At 58.5% G+C, this 17,444-nt stretch overlaps 1 protein-coding gene across 1 annotated transcript in view; it reads left to right on the top strand.

Moving 5' to 3' along the window:
- CCDC180 (coiled-coil domain containing 180) overlaps positions 1-17,444 on the top strand; it is a 58,780-nt gene that overhangs the window by 5,042 nt on the left and 36,294 nt on the right. The window contains exons 3-15 of the mRNA XM_055125161.1: positions 259-347; positions 1,567-1,667; positions 2,908-3,036; positions 3,142-3,252; positions 3,376-3,471; positions 6,033-6,196; positions 7,844-7,963; positions 8,268-8,347; positions 10,018-10,106; positions 11,397-11,519; positions 12,949-13,122; positions 13,905-14,020; positions 16,148-16,274. Coding sequence (XP_054981136.1) covers positions 259-347; positions 1,567-1,667; positions 2,908-3,036; positions 3,142-3,252; positions 3,376-3,471; positions 6,033-6,196; positions 7,844-7,963; positions 8,268-8,347; positions 10,018-10,106; positions 11,397-11,519; positions 12,949-13,122; positions 13,905-14,020; positions 16,148-16,274 — 1,519 coding nt within the window. The remainder of the gene's footprint in view (positions 1-258; positions 348-1,566; positions 1,668-2,907; positions 3,037-3,141; positions 3,253-3,375; positions 3,472-6,032; positions 6,197-7,843; positions 7,964-8,267; positions 8,348-10,017; positions 10,107-11,396; positions 11,520-12,948; positions 13,123-13,904; positions 14,021-16,147; positions 16,275-17,444) is intronic.

A 17,444-nucleotide genomic window follows, 5' to 3' on the forward strand; every position in this document is an offset into this window, starting at 1 on the left:
GGAGTAATTCCTGAGTGCAGAGCCAGGAGTAACCCTTGAGCATCGCTGGGTGTGACCCCAAAGGAAAAAAAACAGAAAAGTACTGAAACCCACTCCCTGGGGGCAGGCCCTGGCCCCTGTCCAGAGCTCTGTGTGATGTTTTGTGGACTCTGTCTTCAGGGCTGTCTGGGGTGGTGACAGAGGGCCAGGCCCCTCCGGGAGGCCAGAGCTGCCCGGGGGTGGTGAGAGGGTGGTGCTGTGCTTTTTGCTGACCCTCAGGGAACAGAAACTAGCCGAGAAGAAGAAGGCTCAAGAGAGTGAGAACACCATCGCTGCCCGGGAAGTGCGGGGCCTCCTGGACAACATAGGTGAGCCCCCCTTTCCTCCCGGAGGGCCGCCAAGGCCCCCTTCCTCCCGCAGGGCCCGCCAGGACCACCAAGAAACTGCCACGGGTTCCTCTGCCTAGCCCCTCTCGGACTGCCCCCTCACCCAGCCTCCTCCCTGGGGCCCAGGAGTGTGGAGTCAGCACTGGCCGGCAGAAAGCAGCTTTGGGGCAGGAGGGGCAGTGGGCCACGCTCTCTCCCTGCACCCTGCACCGCCCGTGTTTGACTTCAGCCCAACGAGGGGGCTCTCTCCATCCGTAAAGAAGCTGCGCATTAGATGCTCACCGTGACAAAGGCAGCCACAGAGTGGAAAATCATAACTCTGTCCACTCCCCTGCCACACACACACACACACACACACACACACACCCCTTCTCCCACCAGGATCCCTCACCACACCGAAAAATGTCCAATCTTTCCATACAAAATCAGGAAACAGCAGTGTAGGGGGGCAGCGGGGAGGATATCTGAGGCCCCGGGTCAAGCACCTGCCCCTCTGCTGACTTTGTTCACCCTTGTGGGGGCAGGGGGTTGTCCCACACCACGAACCGCCTCGTCTGGACGGTGCGTCCACATCAACACCGCACCAGGCCCTGGCTTGCTGCTGCTGACGTTGCTGATTCTTCCTTCTTGTGGGCCATACCCACGCCCCGCTCTGCGCCCCAGGGGTCCCTTCTGGATGTGCTAGGAATGGAACCCCGGCCTTCCATGTGCAAAGCCCGAGCCCCAGCCCTGGGAGCCATCTCCTGGCCCCAAGTTGGTTATTCTCTCTCTCTTTTTTTGCTTTTTGGGTCACACCCTGCGATGCTCAGGGGTTACTCCTGGCAGGGCTCGGGGGACCATATGGGATGCTGGGAATCAAACCCGGGTCAGCCAAGTGCAAGGCAAACGCCCTACCTGCTGTGCTATCACTCCAGCCCCAATGTTGGTAATTCTTGCTTGTTGGTGTATTGGTTTCCGGAAAGCTTTGGTGGTGGTAGTGAGCCAGAGAGGACCCCATTCCTCACTCGCCGTGTGGGAACTTCCCTCAGCATGGAGCAGCAGCACAGGGCCGACCCCCAGGCTCTGCAGACTGCGGTTGGCTGTCTTTCTCCTGAAGCCATGTGACCCTCGGCTGGGTTTGGTGGGGCGCGTGCCCTGTGCGGAGGGGCTCCCTGCCCCAGCTGCTGAGGCCACCTGGTTGTCCCTCCACTCCTCTTTCCAGTCCCTGAGAGGGTGGGCAAGGTCTTCCAAGTGGACCACATGAAGAGGAACTACGAGGATGCTCTGAGCTGCTTTAAGAAGGAGATGGCGCAGATTGGCACGGTGAGCACCTCTCCCCTTGGGCTCCTCTCATTGCAGACTTTTTTTTTTTTTTACTTTTCGGTTTTGGGGGCTACACTCAGCAGTGTTCAGGGGCTACTTCTGGCTCTGCGCTGCTCAGGGATCATTCCTGGCAGAGCTCAAGGGACCATATGGAACGCCAGGGATCCAACCCCGGTTGGCTGCTATGCAAGACACTCTACCCACTGTCCCACCACTGTCCCCACTCGCTTCTCTACTGTTCCTGGGCCTTGCTGAAGGGGCCCAACGTCACTCACTGCCTTCCCCGCCCCTGGGAGACCCGCAGTGGCTCTTTTCGGCATAGATGGAATCACTGTGGCCGTGTTCTGACGTGGCGCTGGGGTCAGGGCGGCTCACCACAGTGGCGAACACAGGGGTCCATACCCCACTCGTCAAGGGAAGTGCCCACAGCTTTGCCTGAGTTGGCACTGAAGGGCCAAATGGGACCTGGACGCCAGCTCTGACACAGCCTCCTGCTTGGATGCAGACCTGCCGTTGCCCCCCACTCAGCACCAGCCTGAGACTGCCCAGTTCTGGGTCACCCCCTCACCCAGCTCCAGGGTCCTCTCCACAGGGCTCATCCTCTCTGAATCCAGGATTACACTGACCCTTCTCTTCCCGCCTCCCTGGGGAGGTTCCCCTGGATCCCTCAGACTGACTCAGTCCCCGAAGCCCCAGGGATGTGCTTCCACAGCCTACCCATCCCTTCTAACGCCCTCCAGATAAATGAGAGCCCCAGTGCCCTCTGCAGTGAACTGGGCAGAAAGGACCCAGTGGGCCCCTTGCCCAGCCCCCCCAGAAGTGTGCCCGCCCCTAGCATGTGCCCACACGGCAGTTGTCTTGTGCTCTGGTTGGGAGCTAGTCAGTAAATTCAGAGGTCTGGGAACGTACTCTTGTGTTTGAGAAGCGACCCCGAGGGTGTGCATGTATGTGTGTGTGGGGGGGGGGGGGGCGGGTGGTGGGGAGGGTCTGGGTTAGGGTGTCTCCTCCTTTCCTGGGGTCCTGATACCATAACTATCATTCTCCTGGCCTGTTTTGGAGGGGAGGCAGCTACCCCCGGTGATGCTCAGGGGTTACTCCTGGCTCTGCACTCAGAAATTACTCCTGGTCGTGCACCAGGGACCATATGGGATTCCGGGAATCGAACCTGTGTCGGCCGCCGGCAAGGCCAGCGCCCTACCCACTGTACTATCGCTCTGGCCCCTCCCCTGACCTGTTTTAGGAACTGGAACCTCTCATCTTGGAGCCAGGAGCACGTTTTTTAAAAAAACTGACCAAGTCTGATGCTGCCATCGACAGTCTCTTCAAAAAGATGGAAAATGACAAGGACCTCAGAGACTATTCCATCCAAGTAGGGGTCCCCTGGTGGCCAGCCCGCCCCCCACTCAGCCCTGCTCCTTCCCTCGCTCTCCACCACCATCTCTTCCCCCCGTCTGACTCTGACTTTCTGGCGTAGCCCCTGCTGGAGCTGTGGGATCATGTGGCCCAGAAGTTCGCCCTCCAGAAGCAGGATATTAAGGCTCTGGATGAAACCTTGCACCTGCTTGAGTTCTCCCGGACCGACAAAGTGAGTTGGCTTGTCGCTGGGATCTTGGTGACGTGCGCGTGCAGGCTCATCGGGGGCCTCGGCTGTTTCCTCTGCATTCTCTAGAGATGGTCCCCAGTGACTGTGCTCACGTGTCATTTCTAGCTAAAAGACGTGATGAAAAAGCATTTGGGGATCCTAGAGAAAACGTCCTACCTCATGCCTCGAGACGTGAACTGGCTCGTCACCAGGGAAGCCATGGTGAGTGGTTGTTTTGTGCGGGGATCGGCCTTCAGGAGGCGCAGAGGCCCAGACACACCCTGTCTGGCCTCAGTGATGGGCTTCACAGGTGGAGTCTGTCCACGTAACAGCGTGACCACTGGGGCCCAGAACCAGAATCTTGGCGAAGGATTTGCAGTCACAATTTTTCCTCAAGTACCTTTCCCACCTCCCCTGCCTCTGAATCCCGGGATAGCCAACACCAAAAGTCTTAGGAGCATCTGCAAAGCCATGTTTCAGCGACTGCAGGAGGACTTCCTGCAGGAGGCATGGTCTGGGGGCCTCGAGGGTAGTGCGTGCCCTTGTAAGTGACCCTTCCCGCCCTGCCTTCTGCTGGCCTCATTTCCCTATAACTTCTTCTCCCCTCCTCCTGCCAGCTGATGGTGTCCCTTGATGCCTGCCGTTTAGCTCTATGCCCACTGCTACTACCTCCACACACCCCCAGCCTCCCCGCCTACTTCTGTCTGTGGAGTAAACATTGAGGCGTTCCAGGTGGTTAAGAGCCCAGTGACAGAGCAAAGCCTCACCTGCAGGTGGAAGGGCAGTTCAAAGCCACCGTCTTGTATGCCTGGGGTGTCCAAGTCTGGAAAGATGGGCCCACCGGGAAGTTGGGTCCACCAGAAAGCTGGACCCACCAGGAAGCTGGGCCCACCAGAAAGCTGCGCACACCAGGAAGTTGAACACACCAGGAGGCGGCAGGCGGGGTGAAAGAACCATAACAATGAACGCAGATGATAATCCCAGATAGGTCCCTGCATAGCACCTTGGGGACCGACAGCACAGACTGCCCCGTCCCTCCCCACTGCCCAGTCCTACCTGCTCTGATCGTTCAGCCCTACCCCTGTGTACAGCAGAGGGTCATGATGCTCCCAGGATCCTTTGACAGAAGGGCCAAGGGCTGTCCCTCTCATCCTGAGACAAGCACAAATTCTTCCCAGTGATTCACGTGCCCCATCGGGGGAGTCCGAGTGAGCAGAGTCCCCTTCATATTCCATTGTTGGACTCCCCTCTTTGGATTGGCCTCATCCTAATGTCACGGGATCTAGGAGGTGGGGCGGAAGAGATGTGGCAGCTTCTAGAACCAGGGGGCGGGAGGAGTTTCCCTCTTTTTTTCTCTCTTACCTCTGTCCCCCGGGAAGTGCCTGTGAGGGTCAGGACTGCTGAGGGTCCACTGTGAGATCACCCCGGGCAGCAGAGACCTTACCTGGGTCAGCTGATCCCGGCATGGTGGCAGTGAGGACTTGCTCTTTGTAGGAGAAGGAAATTCAGTACGAGCCTCTCCCCAGCTGGTGGCGACCCACGAAGAAAAAACATTTCAGGAAGGAGCTGAATAGTGAAGGTGTTTACCGGGGAAATAGGAGGGGAGAGAAAGACGTACGTGCTCAAGAGAGAAAGAGGGCTTCTCTAGAGCACAGAGAGACGAATACGAGTTCCAAGTAGGGGTGTGGGTGGATCAAGCCGGAAAGCGTATGCCATAAAGGAAAAAGGAGAAAGGTGCAGGCCACCCGCAGAGTGGGGAATGCCTGTCTTTCCCTCTGCCAAGTCCATGCTTATAGTTTCCCCAAACTGACCCCCAAAGTCTATCATTAGGAGGTTGCTATGGGGCAGAGCTGGGAATTGTTCGGGTCTCCTTAGATATTCTTAGCTTTTGTTCCAAAGGCGGAGCCTCTTCTGCCGGGCCTCAGACCCAGGACGCTGTGGGTCTGGATTTCTGCATCTTAAAGGTTTCTGGGTTCCTGGATGGCCCCCGTGTTCGAAAGGCCTTTAGGTTGTAGGACCACTTGGGTTCTGGTGTCTCAGCCACACTGGAGCACCGAGAACTGGCACTTGCTAACTGCTCTCTGCGCACCGATCTTGCATCTGTCTCAGAGTTGAGACAGAGTCACTGGCAGGTTCTTCATTTTATAGCGGTTCAGGAAACACCCGACAGAAAATCCCTCAAGCCAGGAAGAGCAGCCAGCACCAAACCTCTGGCTTCATGAGAACCACTAGTGGGCTGGGGGATGTATTCTGGCCGTTGCAGCCCCGGAGCACCAGAGAGGGAGCACCCTTATTCAGGGCAGCAGGACAGAGCCAGAGTCTCTTCCTCTGTCCCTGCTGCTGGCCCCAGTATGCCCAGAGGAGGACCGCTAGGAGAGCCAGGAGGAAGAGAGAGAGCGCTAACTCAGGCTCATTGGGTCACTGGGGTCCAGTTCTCACCACAGCTGTGTTGAGTCTTCATGATGACATGGGTATGATGCTTTAGCAACAAACATATAAGCAGCAGCAGCAGCAGCAGCAGAAGCGAGAGAAGCACAGAGAACCGTTGGCCTATTGGAGTGTTTAACTCCAGGGGAACAGCATCTCTGACAAATAGCTGATGTGCCTTGGAGCAAGGTGGAAACTCAAGGGGCCAGGGGTAAAGGGTTAAAAGTGTCCAGCAGACTCTCCTGCCCCCAGCCCTGTCCGCCCCCGTCCCTGCCCATGGCTGAGCCCCAGGGAGCATCCTCCTGTCCTCAGCAGCCCAGACCCTTGAGCGCCCCCACCACTCGCTGTGATCCCAGGTCATAAACCAGGCCCTGCTGGGCAACCGGAGGGCCATCGCACAGCTGGTGGTCAACCTGACGGAGGCCACGCTGCAGCAGGAGCTGGGGAGCCGCCACCGCTGGCAGGACCTGCTGGCCACCTGGAAGAATCTCAAGAAGGAGATGCTGGTGCAAGACTTCAGGTGAGCAGGCTCGGGGGTAGAACTGAATAAGTGCTTTTTTTTTTTTCTTTTTTTCTTTTTGGGTCACACCCGGCGATGCACAGGGGTTAGTCCTGGCTCTGCACTCAGGAATTACTCCTGGCGGTGCTGGGGGACCATGTGGGATGCTGGGAATCAAACCCGGGTAGGCCGCATGCAAGGCAAATGCCCTACCTGCTGTGCTATCGCTCCAGCCCCGTGCTGGTAATTTTTGAAAATGCGCCAAGTCAAAAGTGTCTGGCAGAAAGGAGAAGTGTGGCATGTGCTTCCCCAGCCCCTCGCCCTAGTGTCACGCACGGCAGGGCCTTTGCTCGTCGTCCTTGGCTCTGTAAGATTCGGGCTGCGTGTCTAGATTTGCAGCTTCGTGTCCTGTTTTTTTTTTCCCCCAACTGCCCCCCTTCAGCTTCTTGTCTTCAGAGACCCTCCCACTGAGTGCAGGAGAAGGTGCTGCTTCCCCCTGCACTGCCCGAGATTCCACCCAGCCCCTGTGCGGGCTCAGCCCCCCTCTCTTCCCCTTGCCTCCCCTCTGTCGGCAAGTCTCTCCCGTGAGAAGGGTTTGGAAAGCAGGCTTCTTCCTCTGCTTCCTCCATGTGGGCGCCCTTGGGTCAGGCCTGGCCTATGGGCATTTCCGGTGAGCTAGACTTTGAGGGGGGGGGGTGCTTTGGGCTGGGAGGTCACAGGATAAGGAGTCTCTCAGTTGTGGTGGGAGGTCATCTCTCCGGAAGCACTTAGGAGGGGGCGCCCCAGAGTCTGGCTTTGGGGATGGAGGCAAAGAGCACTGAGCCCTAAGCCGATCTCACGTGCTGGGGGAAAAGGCAGCTGGGATAGAGAAGGGACCACTAAGTGAAGGACGGTTGGAGGCTCGCTAGGGATGGGAGATGCGTGCTGAAAGTAGACCATGGACCAAACATGATGGCCACTTAGTACCTGTGTTGCAAACCAAAACCCCGAGAAGGAGACAGAGAGAGTTAAGAGGGAATGTGCCTGCCGCCGAGGCAGGGGTGGGCGGGAGGAGGGGAGTGGGGGTGGCAAGAGTTGGGGTTGGGGGAGGGATACTGGAAACATTGGCAATGGAGAATGGGCACGGGTGGAGGGATGGGTACTCGAACATTGTATGAAAACATAAGCATGCAAGTTTATAAGTCTGTAACTGTATCTCAAACGTGATTCAGTAAGATAAAATAATAATGAAAAAAGAGCACCGAGCCCTGGTCCCACCTCTGCTGCCCCTGAGACCTTGGTCCAGCGTCTGCTCATTCAGGCACAAAGCACCTCTCCCTGGTGTTGGGGAGAGGCTGCAGGGAAAGGCCCATCACGACAGCAGCAAACACGGGCCCCTTCCTTCTGCCGGGCCCCTGACCTTGTTCTCTCCCTGGCTCCGCAGGTGCCAGAGGGAAGGTAGCATCATTCCCACCCCGACAGGAAAGGCAGATGAGCCAGGTGTATGGGGGGGGGTGTCAGACCCCCCCCCCCCGCCCTCACCCCAGTGGTTGCTCTTCTCTCGCTCCCCCCACCCCCGCCACTTCCTCTGTGTCTCCCAAGCCAGGGTGGGGTTGGAAGTGGAGAACGGTGTTCAGTGGTCTGCCATGGCTCACCCCCTCTCCCTCCGGCCCTCGCCCTGGTGCCCAGCAAGTTCATGGCCAGTGAGAGGATTCAGGACCCTCCAGGCGTGAGGAAGGAGATAGAGACCATGTTGAAAAACCAGAAACGCCTGCAGGAACAGCGGCTGAAGCACCTCCACAGCATCTGGTAGGGGGTGCTAGGGGTGCCAGAGGCAGGAGTGGATGGGGGGGGATGGGGAGAGGGAGGGGGAGTCTGGCTAAGGTCTCAAGGCTCCAGCGAGAGTGCTCCAAAGTCCCAGGAGAATCCTGAGCACCTTGCAACCTTGATGGGGTTCCCCCCCAGGGCTATTTTTGGTAGCGCCCCTCCCTCTACGCCCCCCAACTCCCCCAAAGTGGGGAAGTCCCCAGCCATTGCCCTGTTTCTTGCAAGTCCCACTCTGCAGTGAGTGCGGGCCTCATTCGCGCTGACCTGTCCCATCTTCCCTCCCCAGTGACCTCCTGCCCCCCAATTACAGCCGCGCCCAGCTGACCCAGTGGCAGTCTTCTCTCAACGCCCTGAACAGGAGCCTCGGTAAGTGGGGTCTGCCGCGCCCACCGCTCGGGGAGGGCAGTGGCTTGGCCATGTTCCAGCCTGCGGGTCAGTGGTCGATGGGAGGCCCATTGTGCTCTAAACTCGGGGGTGCTGGCCAGTCAGACTTGGGGGGCAGGGGCAGCGGTATGAAGGGGAGGTCCTGGAGGGCTGGTGGCAAACTTCCCAAACCTAGCCTGGCAGAGGCCCACGTACCCTCCCTCTGCCTCTCAAGTCACTCCCCAGCTGGCAGCAGTGAGCGCCTGGCTACGGGGGCCAGCGGGACAGTTCCAGGGAGCACTGGGCTTGGGGGCCCGTGGTTAAAGCGCAGGGCCTTGTGTGTAGGCTTGACGCCCCGGTCTCTGTGCCCCAGCTCTGGGACCTGGGGGTGTCATGACCTCTCTGGGGCTCAGGTTCTTCCCCTGTGACTAGGGTTCTCGGGAGGGCTGGGAAAGGCTGGGGGGCCGGCCAGGGACTGTGTGCCGTCCCTCAGTCCTTTTGGAGCCCAGGCCTGGCTCCAGGGAGAGGGCTGAGTGACAAACAAATGGTGATGCTTAAACATCCCTTCAAGCCAGCGCTCTGAGCACTGAGCCCTCGGCCTCCGCCTGCTGACAGCTCAGCATCCTCAGTGCGAGGCTGGTGCCTCTCGGTATCCTGTGTCTGTGGCTCCTTCCAACCCAGAGCAGCAGAAATGAGCAGAGGCCACAGAAGCCGTATGGCGGGCCAAGCCGGCAACACTTGAAGACTTGATTGAAAAACCTGTTCAAGCCATGCTCGGGAGAAAGACAATATTGCTGTCTTTTTTGGGGATGCCTAGCAACTTGCTCAAGTTAGTAGTGTCATTGTCCCGCTGTCATAGGGAAGGACCCAGGGACACAGAGAGGGCAAGCATCCTGCCCAAGGTCACCAGAGCAGAACCCGGTGGGGACCTTGGTTTGTGGTGCACCCCATTGCTCCTGGCTTTCCAGTAGAGCAGAATTCCATCCTACCTCAATGCCTAGGGATCAGTACGGGGTTGCTGGGTCCTGGTGACCAGCAGGGTAGGCGTGGGGCCTCCCTTGGGGTGTCTCCCATCCAGAGCAGAGGCCAGAAGCAGACCCTGCAGGGTGTTGGTCTGTGTGAGCTCTGGACACAGCCCAACAAGGGGTCCTGAAAGGCCTTGCCAAAGGAGTGATCGTCTGGTTCAGACTCGCACAGCCGCTCAGAGCAGCCCAACCTTGGGGTCTGGTGACTTTCCATGGAGGAAGACGCACTAGAGCATGTGTGTGGGGAGGCTGAGAGGCCAGGCAGGGTGGAGGCCTTCGGGGTAAAGGAGGGGGCAGGAGGTGCCAAGGGCCCCAGCTGTGCTGGCCGAGTGACCGAGGGGGCGGGTTGGACTTTATCCTGAGTTCGGCGGCGGGGGCCCTGTGGAAGGCTCTGAACTGGGGGCGGTGGGCTCAGAGAGGGTGAGCAGAGCCCGGATGGAGAGGGGGAAGTGCAAAGGCCTCTGGTGGGGTGGGGCCATCACAGGCCGTTCCACGGGGACGGGGAATCAAGCCTGCTGGCCCCCAGGTCAGTCTCTCCGGAGGCTCCGGCTTGGAGGGAAAAGCTGCCTCCCCAGAGGCCGGGGAGCCCCGTCGCCTGCTCCCCCTGGGGAGGCAGCCAGCTAACGTGTCTGCTCTCTGCTCCCGGAGACTCCTACCACATGGAGTGCATGACGCAGATCCACCTGCAGTACGAGAAGACCTGGCAGGAGTGCCTGGCCTACGTGCCCAAATGCAAGGTGCCCTCCCCTGCCCCCTCCCAGAAGCCCCCCAACCGCCCCCCTGCCTTTCCCCTACTTTCAAAACACTCCCTTGAACCGCCTCCCCCTCGGACCCCGCTCTGGGTCACTTCACACTCTGGCCCTTCCTGTCACCTGGATCCCGGCTCCTAGCTCTTCCCACCCCTCCCTCTTCGGTTGTCACTTGTCTCCACCAGGAGGCATCCTGGGATCCTGTGTGCGGAGTCGTCCACTCTCTCCAGTCAGGCCACTTCCTCCCGGGCCCCCTGTGTGGGGAGGGTTCTCTCGTGCACCAGGCCCCTGAGTTCCCTCGCAGCCCCCTTCTCTCCCAGCGCCGACTCTTCCGGTGGAGCGAGGAAAGAGCTGGTTACAATGCCCACCCTGGGCTCCTGGGTCCAGTGACTCCAGTGGCCACAAAACTTCCCTCGCAGGTTGGGCATAGTCTGACCTGCCAACGGAGGCCCTGGAAGGCGTCCTCAGCGCTGAGGGCCCAACCCGCTCCCCTCCTGCAATCCCTGCAGCTCCACCCCTGCACCCCTGCCCTGCTCAGGGAGCCTGGGTGACAGCCAGCGTCAGGGCCGCAGTCCCCTCACCCCCCAACACACACACACACACACACACACACACACACACACACACACACACACACACACACACACACACACACACACTGTTCCACTGAAGTTCTGCAGTGCAGCGTCCCTGGTACCGAGCAGAGAAATCCTAGTTTCCCAAAGGAGCAGGGGGTGGCCGTTTGCTCTGGTCTTAGGGACAGCCAGAGCTCAGAAGGAAGGAAGGGCTGGGGACACAGAGTAGGAGGGAGCCCCTGTGTTCCCTGGGAGTGGCCCCTTTGCCCGCCCCCAGCCCTGCAGCGTGCACCGAGAGGACAGACACGCGGACAGAGGCCTCGGGTGCGCCTGATCCGCGGCGGCCGGAAGTGACCACCACGGCAGATCTAGTCCCCGTTTGGGGGAGGCCAGTGCCGTTTTGTTTGTTGTGCCGGGAGCCGCTTCCAGCCTCTCGCGGAGGGAGCGGGAGCAGCGCGCACCCCCCGTTTCTGCCTGCGGGTCTGCAGAGGGGCTCGTCCGAGTTGGGCCTCCAGCCCCTTCCTTCACCCTGGAGCCCAGGTCTCCCCGTGTGCCAGCGTGGCCGGTCACTGCGGGGGCAGGATACAGAGCGGCGGTCCCCAATGCGGTCAGGCTCCCGGCGCAGGGCTCATAGGGGTGGACACGGGGCAGCACTAGCCCCTCCCCCCCACCCAACAGCCCTGAGCCCCGCTGTGCCCTGCAGAAGCAGCTGCTGGAGTGGACCTCCTTCACCGAGGAGGAGGCCGAGGACCTGGTGAACCCCAGCTTCTACCAGGAGGTGGGCGCGCTCCAGAGCAGAGTGGAGGAGGGGCTGGCGTCCTTGGATGTGCGTGGCTGGGGAATCCGGGAACTGGGGAGCCCAGCTGGGGTGGCAGGGGAGGCTGGGCGGCAAGACCCCGGGTCTCAGGCCCTCCTGTTCCTGGTGCCTCCCTGCCCAGCCTATAGTCAGAGAGTGCTCCTGGAGCACCCCGAACTGGAACCCACGGGGACCCTGCCCTGAGAGGCCCACAGCACCCAGTCTCTGCCCGACATCAGCTTCCCGAAATAGATTCTCCCTCTGCCGCCCACCCAAGGCAGTAACCAATGACCACTGGGCTGGGGTTCATTGGGCTTTGCATGTGAACACTGATGTTTGAGTTAGCCACCTCCCTTAAGTAACTCCTTTTGACATTTTCCAGTCCCTTAAGAAGGTGTCTTTCTTTCTTTCTTTCTTTCTTTCTTTCTTTCTTTCTTTCTTTCTTTCTTTCTTTCTTTCTTTCTTTCTTTCTTTCTTTCTTTCTTTCTTTCTTTCTTTCTTTCCCTTCCTCCCTCCCTCCCTCCCTTCCTCCCTTCCTTCCTTCCTTCCTTCCTTCCTTCCTTCCTTCCTTCCTTCCTTCCTTTCCTTCCTCCTTCCTTCCTTCTTTCCTTCCTGCCTTCCTTCCTTCTTCCCTCCCTCCCTACTTCTCTTTCTCTTTCTTTCTTTCTTTCTTTCTTTCTTTCTTTCTTTCTTTCTTTCTTTCTTTCTTTCTTTCTTTCTTTCTTTCTTTCTTTCTTTCTTTCTTTCTTTCTTTCCTCCTTCCTTCCTTCCTTCCTTTCTTTCTTTCTTTCTTTCTTTCTTTCTTTCTTTCTTTCTTTCTTTCTTTCTTTCTTTCCTCCTTCCTTTCTTCCTTTCTTTCTTTCTTTCTTTTCTTTCTTTCTTTCTTTCTTTCTTTCTTTCTTTCTTTCTTTCTTTCTTTCTTTCTTTCTTTCTTTCTTTCTTTCTTTCCTTCTTTCTTCCTTTATTTCTTCCTCTGTTTCTTGAGCCAAACAAGCGAAGAAGCAGACACAAGGCAGAGGGCCAGAGGGGGCTCGTAGTCCTTAGCACAACCCCCAGCCCCGTGCCCCTAACAGTAAGAGCAGAAGCTTCTGTTTCTCAAGTGCAGGCAGGAGTTGGCTGTTAGAGGCTGAGGGTGGGGGCAGGGGAGGGAAGGCCTGGGCTGCCCTCCAGCGTGGCTGCTGCTTCCCTCCAGACCCCCAGTGCCCTCCTCCTTGGCCAGCAGCGTCCGTGGAGGGGGACAGGTGTGATGGTGGCACTCAAAGACCAGCCAGACTGTGGGCTGGAGGCAAGGCGGTCCCCAGGGACAGAGGGCCCCGAGCCTCGGGGTAGCCTCCCAGGGGACCCAGAGGGTAGCCAGTCCAGGGAAACACCGAGCGCCCCCTGGGCTGGGCTGGGTGGGCCGCCTCCTGGCCCGGGCTGCCGAACCCTCCAGGCTCCCTCTCTGGGCTCTGCCCCGCAGAAGTCCTTTGAGGCCCTGGCCAAGCGGACGGAGCAGCAGAGCGAGAGCCTCTTCGGCTACTTCCAGGAGGCCGTCCAGCTGTGGGAGGCCCACCAGAACATGCTGTCGGTGCGGGAGCTGGAGCTGCAGAAGAGGATGGAGCAGCAGCGGCGCAAGCACAAGCTGGAGGACCAGGTGTGCGCCCGGTGCCCTGGGCACCACCCCAGTGCTCGTCAGGGGAGGGCGGCTCTGCCCGACACCCTGCGGAGGCACCCACAGCATTCAGCGGGGGGTGGGGGGGGCGGCAACACAGTCCACTCCCGGACAAGCCCACTCCGAGCCCTGCGTCACATGCAACAAACTGGATATGATTCCCCACCCCTCCCTCAGTGCACCCCAGACTCAGCTGTCAAATGCCGAGTTGGAGCACTGGAAGCAACAGGCAGTGAAGGTCCCTGGGCAGTGGGACCACAGAGGAGAGAAGACATTAGCCAGAGCTGGGTCTGGGCTGCATGATAGTGGGTCCCAGTGTCTAAATCTGTAAGAGGACACGGGAGAGACAGACTCGGGGGTATGCGGGATCTGTCCCGGGGTCTCCCTGTGCCTCTCAACTCATGCGTGCCCCCCATCTGCCTTCACAGTCTCATGGGGAGGGGCGAGGGGCAGGGAAGGTATCTGGGGGACCTCCCAGCCACCATGGGTAGGAAAAAGATGTCCCTGGATCTGGGGCGGGGGAGGAGTGTTGTGAAGTGCTCCAGGGAGAATGTCCTAAACTGGGACAAGAAAGATCCCGAAGTCCTAGAACAAGGAGTAAGGCAGCGGCACACTTGAGGCCCCTTTTGTAGAAAATTTAAAAAGAGGCGTGGGCCTGCCCCTGGCACCCGGACCCCAGTTCTGCGGCAGGTCCTTGCGTGTCCCTGACTCTGAGCTCCAGCGACTAGCCTCCGGCCTCCAACTATCTTGGGGGCGACTTCCAGTTTCAGGAGGCCCGCCTGGACAAAATTCTGGACAAACTGAGGCAGCAAAACCACGAGCAGACATTGAAGTATCACCTGGAGAAGGCCCTCACTGTCCTGAAGGACATGCAAGCCAGGTGTGTCAGCCAGGCCTTGGGGACAGAGACGGGGCCGGGGTGTGTTTTCAAGGCCCTTCCCACATCTTTTTAACATCAAAAGCTCACATGTTCTTTATTAGAGAGAGAGAGAGAGAGAGAGAGAGAGAGAGAGAGAGAGAGAGAGAGAGAGAGAGAGAGAGAGAGAGAGAGAGAGAGAGAACCCTGTCAACCAATACAAACATGAAGAAACTTTGCCACATTTTTACCTCCCAGCTCTTCCGTTTTATGAACAGAGACATTTATTTATGGGGCCAGGGCCAGGCCTTCACCTGGGCTGTTCTTCGCATAGAAGTGCTAGGATACCATGCAAGTTGCTTGAGAACTACAGACTGATTCCATTTTCAGTGACCAGGTAGACATCATGAATGAGAATGTTTCATGCTGAGTTTTCCATCCTCCCCGCCACAAACTCACAAGCTGTTTCCGATTGGTTCTCGCTTTTTGATACTCAAGACAGTTCTTTGTTCTCTGTGAACTAGCCGCCACCCCCCCCCCCCCACCATCCCCTGGCTCTGCGTGTGCCTTTTTGTAACTGGCCATGTGAGGGCCCGTCACACTGAAATAGAACTGCACTGTTGGGGCTGGAGCAATAGCACAATGGGTAAGGCATTTGCCTTGCACATGGCCAACCTGGGTTCGAATCCCAGCATCCCATATGGTCCCCTGAGCACCGCCTGGGGTAATTCCTGAGTGCAGAGCCAGGAGGAACCCCTGTGCATCTCCGGGTGTGAACCCCCCCCAAAAAAAGAGCTGTACTGTTAAAGATGACAGACAGGTCCTCACTTGGTTTCTCAGGGAGCAAAGGAGCAACCTCCTGGTGCCCGGGTCTCCTTATTAGGGAAAGGGGTAAAGGTCTGGGCCTCGAAGGGTGTGGTGAGGGCCAACAGGAGAGGGGAAGTGGCCTGCCAATAAGCAGACAGTCCCCTATGCCTGCGCTTTCCAGATGTTCCACAAAGATCCTGTTGGTGCAGGAAAACAGCCACACACACCTGCGAGGGTGACGCTGCTGGGCCCTGGGGGGGCTTATGTGACATGGAGAGGAGAGAGAGGGCCGTTTTCTCCTCATCCACCTCTGCCACCAGCTGGAAAGACCAGGGCTGATAAAGCCTTCGATGAGCCCCTGAACGGCAAGTCCCGCCAGTGGGCTGGGTGGCCGTCAAGCCACACTTGATGTCGTCCACTTGTTCTGCGTAGCACAGGAGTCAATCCCCAAGACCCAGTTTCTCAGCAAGCCCTGGACTCCAGCTAGAATCGCTCTTCGCAGGGGAGGAAAGTCAGCCGTCGGCCTTGCCGTCTCACGGAGAAGAATTTCAGGAGATGAGCAATGAAGTCAAAACAGTTTTTCTCTGGAGGTTTTCTGAGGAGGGGAAGGAGGGAGAGAAAGGGAGAGAGAATAACACGCTCGAGAGAGAATACAGCCTTCTCCCAAGGCAGCAGGGGCCCCCTACCCACATCCCAGCATTAGACACGAAAGCACGCAGTTGCACATCTCAAGAGGGGAGATGTGGGTGCCACACGGCTTCGGGCGCCACATGCGCTTGGCCTCGACTCATGGACACAAGCAGCTCACAGGCTCACGCTTCCCTTGTTCAAGTTGGCTTTTCTAGGGTTTCTCCCAAGCTGGGAATCTCTACTGGGATAAGAGTCCCCTTGCTGGGATGCTTGCCAAGGGGGTAGAGTTGGGAGTAGCCGATGGTCTTCTTTGAAACTCCTTTTCTGGACTTCAGAAGTTCCTGCTGGAGCTTCTCTCAGGGGTGTGTGTGTGTGTGTGTGTGTGTGTGTGTGTGCGCGCGCGCGCGTGTGTGCGCGCCCGCCCAGCCTTCTCTGGTCTGTGCCGGAGCCAGGTAAAGGTCATCTCAGACCTTATTTCCTGTTTTCGCAAGATGGGTTTTTTGCAGCCTTGGAGCCATTGGTTTTCTGACTCCCCAGAAATTCCACTGCCCTGGGGACCCTTCCCCCTGCCTCAAGGGGAAAGAGCCCTCTGCGCTGTGTGCCAGCCGCCCGCTCTCATCAGGGGCTCTGGGTCCTGGCTGAGGCCTCTCACACCCAGCACCCAGCACCCAGCGCTTCTCCTTGCCTGCCCCTCTCTGTTTCCTCCCCTCCCAGGTATAAGACTTTTCACACCCTCCTGAGAAACGAGGTCACCCATTACCCGATAATCATCCTGAAAGAACTCAACGCCTACAGCAGCTCCCTCAGCCAATACTTTTATGTGCGCGAGATCTTTGAACAGGTGCTACGGGAGACCCCCCAAAACACAGCCTGAAGGGGCCAGGGGGAGGGAGGCTGCCTGAACCCCTCTCCCTTGGGGCTGCTGAGTTTGTCCCCATTGGAGGTTGAGGGCTCAGCCCTTGGAGGCCCAATTGGTAATCCCCTCCTGCCACCACCCTCGGAAAAATACATACCTCTGACCACACTCCCGCTCAGAAGCCCCTCAGCCTCTCTGAAGACCCTGCCAAGTCCTCCCTACTGCTGTGTGACCGCAGGCCCCTTCCCCTGCTTCTCTCAAACCCTTCCCTCTTCCCAGCTCTACCCCTGTCCCCCACCTTTCCCTCTCCTCTGCTGGGACTCTTCTGTCCCTGAACCCCATCCCCTCCCAGTCTCCCTACCCCCTCAGCCTGCCCACACCCCCTCGCCGCCTCTCACTGTCCCCTCTTCCTCCTCCTCCTCCTCCTCCCCCTCCTCCTCCTCCTCCTCCTCCTCCTTCTCCTGTGCTGGTGTGTTGCTTGTAGGCAGATATGAGGAATTCCTAATCTGTCTCTTGCCCCAGAGCAAGTTTTCAGAAGGGCACAGCTGCCTGACCAGGCCCTACGCAGATTCCCCGTACCTCCTGGCCCCTGGGTGCAGGAGGACCTGGGCTGCCCTGCTCCTGCATGGCCAAACTGGAAATGCTTGTGTGGGTGGCAGTGAGAGTGGCGGGTGCCTTCCCATAGAGGCAGGGTGGGGTGGGGGGTGGAGGGTGCGTGGAGGGGCTCCCCAGAGACTCCCTCCCCTCACCAGGGATCCTCAGGGCTCCTGCGTGGAGGTGGAAGTTGGGGGCTCAGACAGTCATCTCCCCTCTGTCCTTGGAGATAGGATAGGTACTTTTTTTTCCCCTCAGGGATTTTTGTTTTCTCAGCGATGCTCAGGGGTTCCTCCTGACTATGCACTCAGGAATGACTCCTGGCGGTGCCCAGGTGACCATATGGGATGCTGGGAATCGAACCAGGGTCAGCCTCGTGCAAGGCAAACGCCCTACCCACTGTGCTATCGCTCCAGGCCCCAGGATAGGCACTTTTACGCTCCCCTTGCATTTAAAGGAACGGCCCAAGAATACCCGGGTTGTACAAACCTGGGATTCCAGTTCAGAACTGTAGACTCACCATGGACGACACAGCGTGCCCACACTTTATTCTGACTCCAC

This window comes from Sorex araneus, chromosome 1 (assembly GCF_027595985.1).
Source record: "Sorex araneus isolate mSorAra2 chromosome 1, mSorAra2.pri, whole genome shotgun sequence".
In the NCBI taxonomy this organism is placed as follows: domain Eukaryota; kingdom Metazoa; phylum Chordata; class Mammalia; order Eulipotyphla; family Soricidae; genus Sorex; species Sorex araneus.